We start from the raw sequence: 14,236 nt of genomic DNA on the forward strand, positions 1-14,236 counted from the left end.
ATCTCCACTCGTTCCCCCGACGAGGCCCCCGGCGAGCGTTTTTTCCATCCGGACGGCGTAATTCGGCCCAGTCGCGCCCCCGGTTCCTCGTTTTCGTCCGGATTTGGGCCTAAATCCATCCGGCGATCCCACGCCATCCCCGGCCCCCCGGGGAGCGCTCGGGGACTCCGGACGAGTGAAAAGCGGGTGTGGCCCCAACTTGTCGGCGACAATGGCCTCCGATCTACGGCAAAACCCTCGTCTTCCCGATCTACGGCAAAACCCTCGTCTTCCCGATCTACGGCAATACCCTCGTCGAACGAAAGCTTTGAACTCTCAAGTGGTGCAACATAGATAGATTATATATATATTTCGAATATAATTCGAATAAACATAAAAATTACATATAAAAACTTTAAAACTAAACTACTTCTTCTTCTTCTTAGAAGGCCCCGCCTCATCGTCGTCGCGGCGACGCTTCCGGCTCGTCACCTCCTCGTCGGAGGAAGTTGAGTCCTCCTCGTCGTCGTCCTCATCGGCCTCTTCGTCCTCCTCCTCCTCGCTCCTCCTCCCCGCTCCTGCTCCTCCTCCTCTTCCTCGGCCTCTTCCTCGGCCTCGCTCCTCGGCTCTGCTCCACGGCCTCTTCGTCCTCCTCCTCGTCGTCCCACTCGTCCTCGCCGGCCGGCGGGGGGAATCGTCGCTGCCTGGACGATGCAGCTGGATCCCACCAATGGCGCCATCCAGGCGGCTTCCCCTCGCCGTCGGTGTCCGATGGCCAAGAGATATCGCTCATGGTTGACGGAGGATGGTGACGAGAGAACAGATGAATGGCTCGGCCCGTCGAAAACCGTTTATGTAGGTCTCTCGACGAAAGAGAGCGCCGGTTGCTCTTCCGCGGAGTTCGTGCTCCATTACGGCGGTTCTCGCATCGAGGCCACTTCGACCGTTCCCGACGAGTCGTTTCGGCTCTCCGGTCCACTTCGCGACGGTTCAATGCGGCGAGGGAACTCCGACGATTGCCCTTCCCGGTGACTGCGCCGTCGCTATGCACGCGGTGGGTGCGCGTCCATGGGCTCGCGGCTGGAAAAATGGGCCTCCCCAGGCCAAAAACTACATCCATCCGGCGCTAAATTTCGCCGGATTTGGGCGTGGGGAGCCCAAACGAGTGGGATGCTCTAAGACCCGATTATGCAGCAACCACTCGTACCGGTTAATATATCCCTGCACATGGGGCTGCAGCTTGTTTGGTCGTATAATGATCCATGCTTAGTCCACATTTTCTTTCTGAAGCAAAGCATTTTCTATTCTCATCTTTCATTTCAGTGGCGGTGCAATACATCTGAAGTTTCAGGGAAACCTTCCTTGCATGCTGAAATTGGGAACATTATTTTCTCCACTTTGTGGGGAAACAAACAGTCAAGGTTGTCAATTTGGTGGACTACTACTCACTCCGTCCCATAAAACATAAATGAAGTTTATGTAAATTTGAACCTATCTAATCACTAAATAGTGTCTAGATACGTTCGAATTTGAACAAACTTCAAACAACTTCAGTGGAACGGAAGGAGTACATTACTTTGTCTTGTAAGTTTGGTCTTCGGTTTTCTTCAGGGGGGACTTTTTTTTTTTTTTGAAAACTCTTCAGGGGGGACTTGGACACCCATGTTTCGGACTTCAACGAAGGAACCAGTAAATGAACATTGAACTAACCAATCGTTGCCGTCTCATCTCCTTATGTTTCACTTGTGCCAAACCAAACCGTCCCTCTCATGACAGCCTGACCATCAGTTAACCGTTGTTCTAATACAAGACTGCAACTCTGCAGTATTATATATGATCAGAGGGAGTATATCTCTAACGAGAAAGATTGATAATCCACCGGAAACCTAACACTAAGTTTGGTTATCAAGGGGAATAAGACATACTCAGTGGATTGCCAAATGTATCAATCTTTTATCATCAATTACAATGTGCTTGACAAAAATGAACCGGATTAGGATCGGGGGAATACTCAGTGGACTGCATATAGCTCCCTCTACCTTAATATAAATACCGTAGGGGCTCCTCCCCCTGCTGGCACTCGTTTTGACAAAAAATTGCTGAAGATGCTAATCGAATTTTAGTGAAGATTGTGACAGGCTAGTGAGACAAATGGAATAAACACTGAAGTAACCAATCATTACTGTCTCGCTTCCCTCTATTTTCAGCCTGTGCCAAACTAAACCGTCCTTCTCATGACGGCCTGACGATCAGCTAATTGCTGTACCGATATATACAAGACTGAAATTCTGCAGGATGCTTCCTTAACCTGGTCCTGTCATACCCATATATTTCTTTTAAGTGTCAAGAGCCCAAGATATTAATCCACTTGAAACCTGACAATCAGTTTCGTTGTAAAAGGGAATAGGACAAACACAGTGAACGTAAAATTAGAAATCTTTTTATGCACAGGAATATGAGAGGGTCCACCAAAAGACGGAAGTTACTCTAGGGCGATCATCCAGGTGATCGTGTTTAGCTAGGGTTTTGCGTCCGGAGGGTGGTGTGCTCGGCGGCGGGATCGATCTTGACGGCAAGACTGTTCTCGCGCGCTGCTGGGCAAGGTCTCCGGAGGCTCGCGTGCTCGGGAGACGTAAGGTGCGAGTGCTCATGGCCACCCCGTCCAGATCTGCAGGGCGTGGTGGTGGTTCGTCAAGGGCGCCATCGAAATCGCCAGCCAAGTCGGGAGCGGATGATCTCGCGGCGGGGCTGTCGGCGAAATTGGGAGATCTACTGCTGACGGACAAGGAGGCCACTGGGCTGATCATCCGTGGGGCGGACTCGGCGCAGATCCCTCGGCCACGGTGGGCGGCTGTAGGTAAAGTGTGTTCTCCAAAGAAACTTGTCATTGGTGCCCTAGATAGAGCTATGACACGAGCGTGGGGGCTTCATCGGATGGCGCAATTCAGGGATATTGGGAACAATAGATTCGTGGTTCGCTCTGCTTCGGAGGGAGATTATAAACATGCGATGAACAATGGTCCCTGGCAATTTGATTTCCAGATGGTGCTTTTAAAGGAATACTCTGGCTCTGTTAGGCCTTCAGACATGGTGTTTGATTCAGTGGAAATTTGGGTACGAGTGTTGGATCTCCCCATGGATATGATGAACTTGTTCTTCGCAAAACTGATCGGGGGATGGATTGGGAAATATATTGCGGCTGATGTGGATGAAGAGGGTATGGCATGGGGGAAGGATCTAAGTATTCGAGTGCAAGTCCGTGTAGATCAACCTCTGCTGAGAGGCGTGAGTGTGAAGGAATCTGAGAATGATGTGGAGGGCATATGGTATGACCTGAAGTATGAGAAGATCCCACATTTCTGTTTTGACTGCGGCTGCCTAGTGCATCCAGAGGATTTCTGCCCTGCGGAGAAACAAGAGGTGAAACAATGGGGCGAGTGGCTCAGGGCCTCGCCAGGGCGCAATTTGAAGCCGCCGGCTCCCCCACGGCCGACTGTTTCTTCTGGAAGTTATGGAAGCAGGGCTTCTGGGTCAGAATCATGGGGGAGAGGGATGGCTTCCGTGAGAAACATACCTCCTAGAAGAAACATCTCTCGGGACTATGACTATTTTGATTACTCGAGCTCCTCTCACACTGGTGGGAACGAGCAACGGAGAGACAGAGCTGAAGTATCTAGCCCTGAGAAGCATCACCGGACGCAAGCGGGGGAGCAACGTGCTGACAAGGCTCCTATGACCTCTGTCCCCAAGAACCAGAAGGGAACCTTCACAAGGCGCCCAAGGAATCACAATGATCTGCCGGGTCTTGATAAGCTCCCAGTACCACAGGGTACAAAGAACAGAAAGAGAGGATCCAAGCAAGTCTGGATGCCGGTGCAGGTTCAGGTGATTGAAGAAGGAAGTTCTGAGTCGGCAGGGAAGAGGCAGCGAACAAATTCAGTGTTTGACATACTAGAGGAGATGGATGATGAGCAAGGAAGGAATCGGAACGAGTCAGTGTTTGATAGACTTGAAGACCCCATGGCGGACCCTGCGGCGCAGGGCCGCCGGGGACAATGAATCTCCTAAGCCTCAACTGTCGCGGACTGGGGTTGGACGCGGCAGTAAGCGAACTTCGTGACCTCTGTAGGTCATACAACCCGGCGGTGGTGTTTCTATGTGAAACAAAAAAGAGGGACAAGGAGATGGAGAGAATCAGATGGAGTTTGGGGTTTTCCAATGGTGTGGCGGTGAGTTGTCAGGGAAGGAGTGGAGGATTAGCGTTATGGTGGAGAGAAGGGGTGGAGGTGTCAGTCAGACCATGGTGTCAGTATTACATAGACGCAAAGATCTGTCTCGATGGCAAGACGTGGAGATTTACTGGTATATACGGGGAGCCACGGGCTGATCTCAGAAGCAAGACCTGGGAGGCGCTGCGGTACTTGAAATCACAGGATGACCTACCGTGGCTGTGCGGGGGATTTCAATGAGATTTTGATGCAACATGAACAGCTAGGAGGTAACCCCCGGAATCAGGCACATATGCAAGCATTCCAAGACTGCCTGGCTGAGTGTAACCTGGTAGATATGGGATACAAAGGCTATGATTTTACATGGAATAACAGGAGAGGAGAAGGCGACAATATACAAGTGAGGCTTGATAGGGGAACGGCGACGGCGGCGTTCCTGGAGACGTACCCTCTGTCTTTAATTGAACACATTGCGACGGAGGAATCTGACCATATGGCCTTACTGATTAAAATTGCGGTGGATCCGCCTGCACAGAATAATGCCAGATCGCGGGGCTTTATGTTTGAGGAAATGTGGCTGCGACACGAGGGTTTTGACGACATGATCAAGGAGTCATGGGAAAATCGGTCCGGGGGAGAGCAAGGAATCCAGGGCCTTTGGAGACAGCTCCGAGAGGTATCGGCCGATATGAAAAAATGGAGTTTTGAAACCTTTGGTTCAGTTAAAGCGGAGATCAAACGATTGAGGTCACAACTAGAGTATGCCCGGGATGCTGCTCGTTTACAAGGCACATCGCCGCAGATCACTGAACTAGAGAAGCAGTTGCATGAGGTTTATGAGAAAGAAGAAATTATGTACCGGCAACGGTCTCGACAAGATTGGCTGAAGGCGGGGGATAAGAATACGAAGTATTTTCATAATCGAGCCTCGCACCGGCGACGAAAGAATACAGTTCGAGGTCTTCGAAGGGAGGATGGATCGTTGTGCACGACTAAATGAGGAAATGGGTAGTTTGGCACGGGCTTTCTACCATAGTCTGTATACCTCGGAAGGCTCGGACGGGGGGGATCAGGTCTTGGAGTTGATTCAAGGGCTTGTGACTAACGAGATGAACACCTACCTGACGGCAGGGTTTACGGATAAGGAAATCACTGAGGCGTTATTCCAGATGGGTCTGACCAAATCACCGGGGCCAGACGGGCTGCCGGCGCTGTTTTATCAACGACACTGGTCGTTTTTAAAACCCATGGTCTGCCAGGCGGTAAGGGATTTCTTGGCAGGGAAGGAGTGCCCAGCAGATTTCAATGATACTATTTTGGTACTCATCCCAAAGGTCAATGCACCTGAGCTCCTCAGTCAGTTCCGACCAATTAGTCTCTGTAATGTATTGTACAAGATCGCTTCAAAGGTGCTTGCTAACCGGCTTAAGAGAGTCCTGCCCATTTTAATATCTGAAGAACAAAGCGCATTCGTCCCTGGAAGGCTTATAACGGACAATGTCTTCATTGCATATGAGTGTGTCCATGCGATCAGAACAAGGAAGAGAAAACAGCCATTGTGCGCTGTGAAGCTAGATATGATGAAGGCGTATGACCGCGTCGAGTGGATCTTCCTGGAGAGGATGATGCTAAAGATGGGCTTTTCGCAGGGGTGGGTTCAGATGATCATGCGGTGTGTTCGGACAGTCAGGTTCTCTGTTAAACTAAATGGGAACTTGTCTAGCTCGTTCAGGCCTTCCCGAGGGCTGAGGCAAGGCGATCCACTCTCGCCCTATCTCTTCCTATTCTGTGTGGAGGGGTTCTCAGCTCTCCTTCGGCAGGCACAGTTGGATAGAGAGGTGTCGGGGGTGAGCTTTGGAAGGGATGGACCGACAGTGACACACTTACTATTTGCGGATGACAGTGTAGTTTTCTTGGAAGCTAGCACTGGTAATGTGGAGGCTCTTAAAGATATCCTTCAGAGATATGAAGCGTGCTCTGGTCAGCGGGTCAACTTACAGAAATCATCAATATACTTTGGTAAAGGGACTACTGACACTGTAAAGACTCAGCTGAAGAACACGGTGGGTATTCAGTGTGAAGCCTTGTCTGAACGTTACCTGGGTTTACCTACAGTAGTCGGCCGATCCAAGAATGGTGCTTTTAAGCATTTGAGTGATCGGTCTAGAGGCAAGGTAGCTGGGTTGAAGGGACAAGGTTTGTCCAAGATAGGGAGGGAAATATTGGTGAAATCGGTGTTACAGGCTGTGCCAGCATATACAATGGGATGTTTTCAGCTAACTAGAGGGCAATGCAATGCCTTAAAGTCGATTTCAGCAGGGTTTTGGTGGGGAGATCTAAGAGGGAAGAGGCGAGTTCATTGGTTAAGTTGGGAAAAGATGTGTGCTTCGAAACGCAGTGGAGGCATGGGGTTCAGGGACTATTATGACTTCAACCAGGCTCTTTTGGCAAAACAGGCGTGGAGGTTGTTAGCCGCACCGGAGTCACTTTGTGCTAAGGTCTTGCGTGCTCGTTATTTTAAGGAAGGTAAGTTGCTGACAGCGGGCTGCCCAAAACGTGCATCTTTTACGTGGAGAAGCATTATGCACGGCAGGGATCTGTTGAAGGAGGGGCTTATCTGGAGGGTGGGCAATGGAAATGATATTGATGTGCGGAATCAGAATTGGATTCCAAGATCATCCCTCCAATGGCCTATGGGTTTTAAACCAAACCAACAGGTGGAGAAGGTAAGTGAGCTGTTATTACCAGGTGGTGGAGGATGGGATACTGATAAGCTGAACGAGGTGTTCTATCAGGCGGATGTCGATGATATACTGAAGATACCAGTGGGTAGAGCTGGATCCGAAGACTATGTTGCATGGAATTACACCAAGAACGGTGTTTTTAGTGTACGATCGGCGTATCACCTGAAGCGGCAACTCAGGGCGGCGGCTACGGGTACGGCGAGTTCCTCACGCAATGTTTCAGAACACCAAGGTTGGCTTTCACTTTGGTCTGCTAATGTGCCTGGCAAGGTGAAAGTCCATGGTTGGCGAGTGGCGAAGAATGCCTTGGCAGTGGGTGAGGAGTTGAAGAGGCGCAAAATCAAGGACGGAGTCAGGTGTATAGTCTGTAACAGGGAGGAAACGGTTTTTCACCGCTTTTGGTTGTGTGCACACTCGATACAGGTCTGGGAAACCATCAAGGATCTCACCGGACTTGGGATGCAGCCCCCGCCGAGGGAATGCCAGTCACCTCGTGCACTACAGCGATGCCTGTTACAGCGGTTTGGGCAAATGGCAGAGCAGGAGCTGGCGATGTATCTAATGGCGCTATATCACATGTGGTTGGCAAGAAATGAGGCTAGGGACGAACCGATGATTGAAAACCCGGAGCATACCGCTCGGCGTATCGTAGGGTTGACGGAAGAGTGGCGGGCTCTCAAGCAAATTACTACGGTACAGGGGAATCAGGTGGAGGAGCACTGGCGACCTCCACAGCCGGGCTGGCATAAGGTTAACTCAGATGGGGCTTTCTCCAAGGAAAATAACCATGGGGGTGGAGGTGTGATCGTCCGTGATCACCATGGAGCGCACATTGCATGTGCAAGCCATTTTTTCCCCTACGTGGATGACCCGGAGAGGGCGGAGCTACTGGCATGCCGAAAGGGGGTTCGTCTAGCGAAGGAGCTGGGAGTGTCAAGGATAAATCTGGAGATGGACTGTGCGGGCGCTGTGTCAAAGCTGAATCACCAAGAGCTAGACCGATCGGCTCATGGTCCTTTAGTTGAAGATATCAAGCTGCTTCTGGGAGAGTTTGAGGAAGTTCTAGTCACTCACGCGCGACGATCATGCAATGGAGTTGCGCATAGACTAGCAAAGGAAGGCTGCGGAAATAATTTGAATGAAGTCTGGTTGGGATCACCCCCAGAATTTGTAATGAACCTTGTAGCATCGGATGTTGATGTTTAATTAAAGGCAGCCGTTAATTCTCAAAAAAAAAAAAATCTTTTATCTACAATAACAATGCTCTTGCTATAAGAACATTGCTGAAGATGTTAACCAGATTTTCGTGAACAGTATGACAAGGCAGAGGGCAGTGAGACAAACGAAGAGTGCGATTCAGATTCGAGCTGTAGATTTCCTGTTTTTTCTTGTCTGGCTCAAGATATTGTTACTCTTGCACCAGACCAGCTGTGCAAATGCTCTAAATGTACTGCCTGCACTGATGATGCTTGTAACAAAACTGCATTTCTACAGGAGCATTTCATCTCGTTGGCAGATTCCGCTCAAATCAGTATCCTTGCTATCTTTGCCCGGACCACCACCAACATAGCATCGCTTGCCACCGCAAGCTTTCACCGGCGTTAACTCGCCCCAGCCCAAAACGCAATGCGATGCAGTAAAGGCAAGCAGAAGATAACGTTTCAAAATTTATATCTCAGGGGTTTTGAACCATCTTTGTAGTAGAATTTAAGTGTAATTCTGGCGTTTCGTTTCAAATGTCATAGCCCAAGTTCACAGCAGCAATCTTTGCAGGACTTAAGTGCGATTCCGGCGTTTCGTTTCAAATGTCATAGTACCCAAGTTCACAACAATCTTTGCAGGACTTAAGTGCGATTCCGGCGTTTCATTTCAAATGTCATAGCCCAAGTTAACAACAAACGGATCTGGATCATAGCCAAAGTTGACAGCAATGTAGTACTAATAAAAATTACTGCTAGTACCTCAGCAACAACATGGCATGAAACCAGCATAAGGATCACCACATCTAGTACTATATGGTTAAACACTGAAGAGCACCTCAAAATCCCCTAGCACAACACTCACACACTAGCATCTCCCTTACACTGAAGTTCCTAGAACTAGAAGGGGTGAAAAAGGAACACCTATTAGTTCTTCCATTCAGCTCATGCTTGCAGTAAGAAAAAAAAGTTACTACAAAGCTGCAGGAGGAAATCAAATCCCCAACACTGCCCTCGCTCCAGCGCCTCTTCCTCGGCCTGCCTCTGTACGTACAATTGTACATTGCCCAGGGGTAAATCTGCCAGAAGGGGAATGAAGGGCAGATTCTCCAGCGGCAGGCCAAGAAGGGCGGAGCGGACGCCTAGCACTCGGCGGCGAAGGGGTCGTCGGAGGAGAGGCGGACGAGGAGGCGGCGGAAGTCGGCGACGGGGCAGGGGATGCGGAGCGCGCCTGGGTGGCCGTACCCGTACTCCTGGGCGGCGCGCATGAGGAGCGCCGCGAAGGCCGGCCGGCCAAGGAGGTCCGCGCGAACGGCGAACCGCTCCACGGGGCCGCCCTCCTCGCCGACGCACACCGGCACGTGCCCCTGCGGCACCTTCGCGCCGCCGCCGCCGCCGGAGGAAGGAGCCTGCTTCGGGGACCGGAGCTGGCGGTAGGCTGTCGTGGCGGAGGCGGAGTCGACCGCGGCGACGCGGGAGAGCCGTCTGAAGAGGCGCTTCATGGTGGCGCTGTGGGATGGAGGCGGCGGCGGGGAGGTGGAGGGAGGAGGAAAGATGGTTTCTTGGCGTTGGGGAGGGAAAGCTCAAGGGACAAGGCGTTTGCAGTAGACTAGTCGTACTGGGTCGGGGTGGTGCTCTCCTCCCTGCTTTATAGGGTAGGGGCTAGTGCTCGCTACCACTTTTCCTGCCTTTTTTTACTTTTCTTCTCGGTGCTATATTTTTATCCATCAAATGTTAGTGTCAGTTATTGCTACGCCAACACACACTGCCTCCAACTGATGCTTGCTATGAAGATTGTAGAAAATAAATTTATGACAATCTATACCATAGCAATGGTACTAACAACACATTGAGTAACAATTTTAATACCAACTTTATAGTACAGAAGCAGACACTCGCATGTATGTTTATACGCTCACATGTATAAATACACATATTTCCTTTTATTTAAATTAATTGACTCCATTTTATCTAGATATAAATATATCTAGACTTAATGGTACCAACACATTGAGAAACAATTTTAATATCAACGTTAGAGCACAGACGAAGACATTCACAATATTTTTGTACACTTACCTCTATAAACACACGCACACCCTAGTATATGAGCACGTCTGAAATGTCGAGCCAGCGGGTCTTCAAATAGACTAAGTCACCAAATGATCTTGCAATCGCTGGAAACTTTGTTCCCATTTCGCTTTTATGATACACCAAAGCGTCGAGCCTGATATTTGATCCCTAATTGTTTGGGGTATCAATACCCTCCTAACCATCTAACTACATGTTGATTCTCATCGATGTTTAGATACTTCACAAGATGTTTCTTTAGTAGCGAGAATGATTATGTGAGATATATGAACCCGCAAGATGTTTCTTTAGTAGCGAGAATGTTTCCCCTCGAGTTGTAGTTAATATTTCCTTTACGAGAACTAAAGAGGTTTATCCTCGAGTATCTTCCCCAATCCCCAAGTTGACTCTTTTTTCGTTGAAATCTATATCTCTTAATGTGCTTTATGTAACGATTAGAGGTGGATTGTGCATTGCACTCTCAAAACAGTTAGTCCTAAAATATGTAAAACAATGGATGGCATGTTTGAGACAGACATAATTTTTGTGGCACTTAAGCATCACACTTAAAGAAATGTATAAAGCATGTAAATCCCTTTTAGCAAGTGTGAGGACAAGAAGTGAGCAATTTCCAAGTTTGAGGACTATATTGCACCCCCTCGGCAAGTTTGATGGTTTTAGATGCACTACACTTCCCCAATCTCCATGTTGTCTCTTTTTTTTCTTTGAAATGTCCATGTATAACACTTAATGTGCTTTTGGTAACGATTTGAGGTGGATTGTGGACTGCACTCTAGAAATAATTAGTTCTAAAATATGTAAAACAAGGATGGCATGTTTGAGTCAGACAAAAAAATTGTGGCACTTAAGCGTCACACTTAAGGAAATGTATAAAGCATATGTACATCCCTTTTAGCAGGTTTGAGGACTAAAAGTAAGCAATTTCTATGTTTGATGACTATATTGCACCCCCTCGGAAAGTTTGATGGTTTTAGATGCACTACACTTACAAAAATATATGGACCATTCGACGATTTGTTTGAGCTAGACATGCATAGAAAAACTGAAGTCGAGCACATGAAGTAATGCATCATTTCTACCTCTTCAAAATGCGATGTGTATTTTCTTGTTTGTCAAGAGAATGCTTGAACCAATAAGTTACGCCTTCCGTATTGCAATTCCTAAATTAAATGGATCATAGCTCTAGCTAAAAGGATTGCATTCTAAATAACTTGCTGAGGCCCACCATCATGCGTTGTGTGAATAGCTTCCAAGCGATGGGATTGATAATCATAGTCTTTCCGCTCGCAATTAGTTCACGTTATGGGCTTAGTTAAAGTCAAACTCTATGAAGTTTGATTAAATATCTAGAAAAAATATATTAATATTTACGATGTAAAATCTAGCTATAGTATTAGAATTGTTATAAACTATATTTTCATAATATATGCATTTGACATTACCATTGTTAATTGTTTCCTATATTTTCAGTTAAACTTGACAAAGTTAAGCCTTAGCTAAAAATAAAATACGAAGTAAACAAAAACAAAGAGAGTAGGAGTGAGGTTAGCACTGGGCCAAACTCTGGAACGGAGCGGAGGTACGCGCAGGTACCGTTTGGTGTACCCGGCGGGTACCGAGAGACAGAAAGCCGGTGCGGCGGACCCATGGTGCCCACCTTTGCGCCCTCTTTAACTCGCCACAACTACCCAACCCGAGACGGTTGGTCTCGCACGCTCCGAACCCGACCCCGACCGCTCGATCCCAGTCGCAGGTGAGGTGGGCCGCTGCCGTCACCCGCGCGCGCGTGCCGTGCCGCGTCCGTAGTCCGGCTCGTACGGAACGCTCGCTGGTCCGCCTCGACCGCGACGGCAGGGCCAGGCCAGCTGCCGGAATCTCGGACAGCGACGTGCCTGTGCTGTCCGTAGGGTATGTGCGTACGAACGCGCTGTTTCTTTTTTCTACTAGCTTGGAACACGCCTGGATGATACTTCAACTTTTTTTTTGGGGTGTATTCTCTAAAAAAGAAACTTATTTTGGGTATATGCCAGCAGTATATTCGCAAAATATCAAGTGCAGTATCCGATACGCCCGATCGATCGGGTGCTTGCGTGACGCATCGCCTCGAAATTATTTTATTTGTTTCCGGATATATATCGTCTCTGTTTTGGAGTGTGTTGACGTAGCGGTGCCCAGTGTATTGGTGGTAGAGCTTGTTCTGGGCCGGCAGGTAGTATTTACGGGCATGGTGGGTATTTCCGGCCGCGCACACGAGTAAACGCGACCAGCTTGCCTCTTTCTAAACCGGAGGCTTTGCCCTTGCCTGCACAATTCCAAGGGACGATCCCGTGAATCTAGCTTGCATCTCCATTTCAAGTGTTACATAAACTCCATACTGCACGACCCATGGTTTTCTTGGCAGATTTCAGGCAACATGATCGATTAATTAGGTTTTGGCTGGAGACATATATCTCCACGAGCCGGCCAACCACACATTTCATTCGCCAGTTCTTGACAATCGGCGCAAAGAAAGCATAATTTTGGTCCTTGTCCCACACGCAGTATTATCATCTTTTGTGAACAATTTTGTTAGCCAGATGTCCACTTATTTGTAGACAGAAGGGGTTATACAGGTATAAACTCGATCGACCTATACAAAGAAAGAAGTCTGACAGGTCGTGCATGTCGAGTACCACGTCGATGTCGCTCGCTTAAATCCATCTCGGCACCGGCACGGCAGCACTAGCTATGCACAAAGTGCGTCGTCATCATCAGTCATCATTCGTGAGTTAATGACCAGGGACTAGCTGCTGTCCGTACACCGCCGATCGGTCCTCGACATGCATTGTGGCCCATGTATCCGCTGGTCGATCACGAATTCAAAGCCATCAGACGCGTGCCAGCGCTAGCTCAACAAGTAACGTATACAATCATGGCGACTGGCGAGTGCCTCCCAACCGTTCCGTACGACCGAACGTGATCCTGTCCCGTGGATATCTTTACCTGGATTATATAGGCCGTGTTTGGTAGCTTGGGTGTAATTCGTGTACCACAAACGCAGTGAGATGAAAGTGTCTGCGCGTTGCAAACGAGCTATATGCCATAAAACGCATGTCATTTAGACAATTTTCTTCCATGCTCGTGCAACGCACATCCTATTTGGTTGCACCTATGAGCGTGTTATGCTAACCCCTTTCCTTAGAGTGGTGAGATTACTCAGTACTCGCAACTAAATAAGAACACGTTCAGCTAGATTCAGTTCATCAAAAGTTGCTGGTAATATACGGCAAGTACTTACCCCAGTGGGCGATGCATCACGAGCAAAACAACTATAATTCGTGATGCATCACAGGTTCATCACACGAGGGGTTAGTATATACCACCTTGGACAAGTTCATCATTACAGACCGGGGATTAGGTTCAAGCAAGTCCTAGCTAATGGAGAGATACGAGAGCACCTCTCAAAATCAGTAGATCATGACGAAGGAAGCAGATGCACTAAGCAGGAAACTGATTGCGTAGCCAGGTGACAAAGAATTAATTTGTCAATGTCTACAAATTGTAGACTAGGGTTTTGCTAGAAGTAGAGGGCAAGTAGATCTCGAAGATTTCAGCCGAAAAGTACTCGCTGATTATGAAAACTAGGGTTATGTTGACAGTAGATTCGATTCTTTCTTCGTCCCTCGACTCCCCCTTATATAGAGGATGGAGCCGAGGGTTTCGTAATACACAAGTTACAGAGTTCGGGAGGGTTTCGTACTCAACCCGTAAGATTACAAATCTCTATCTTTCCTAATACAATCTATCTTTCCTTAACACTAAATGGGCTTCCGAGTCTTCTTATTCTTCGAGTTCCGGCCTTCAATAAACCCCGGGTACCATCTTCGACAGACCCATTGGGGATGCCTATGTCAGTAGCCCCCGAGATTTTTCTTGAATCGAAGAATCAGGGAAAATCTCCAACTTTACTCATTACATAATCTTTCGATATGCAAATATTATTTTGTACAGGGAT

The 14,236-nt window shown here is 48.3% G+C and overlaps 1 protein-coding gene across 1 annotated transcript; it reads right to left on the reverse strand.

Annotated features, from left to right (window-relative positions):
- Positions 1-8,885: 8,885 nt before the first annotated feature.
- LOC124680928 (auxin-responsive protein SAUR71-like) lies at positions 8,886-9,653 on the reverse strand. The gene has a single exon (XM_047215944.1). It carries the CDS (start codon positions 9,651-9,653, stop codon positions 9,294-9,296), a length of 360 nt encoding a protein of 119 aa, XP_047071900.1. The 3' UTR covers positions 8,886-9,293.
- Between the last annotated feature and the right edge of the window lie 4,583 nt (positions 9,654-14,236).

Source organism: Lolium rigidum, unplaced genomic scaffold (assembly GCF_022539505.1).
Source record: "Lolium rigidum isolate FL_2022 unplaced genomic scaffold, APGP_CSIRO_Lrig_0.1 contig_30796_1, whole genome shotgun sequence".
Taxonomy (NCBI): Eukaryota; Viridiplantae; Streptophyta; class Magnoliopsida; order Poales; family Poaceae; genus Lolium; species Lolium rigidum.

What these genes read in the sequence shown, in the direction of transcription:
- LOC124680928 (XM_047215944.1), bottom strand. Translation starts at nt 9,653, where the DNA reads ATGAAGCGCCTCTTCAGACGGCTCTCCCGCGTCGCCGCGGTCGACTCC.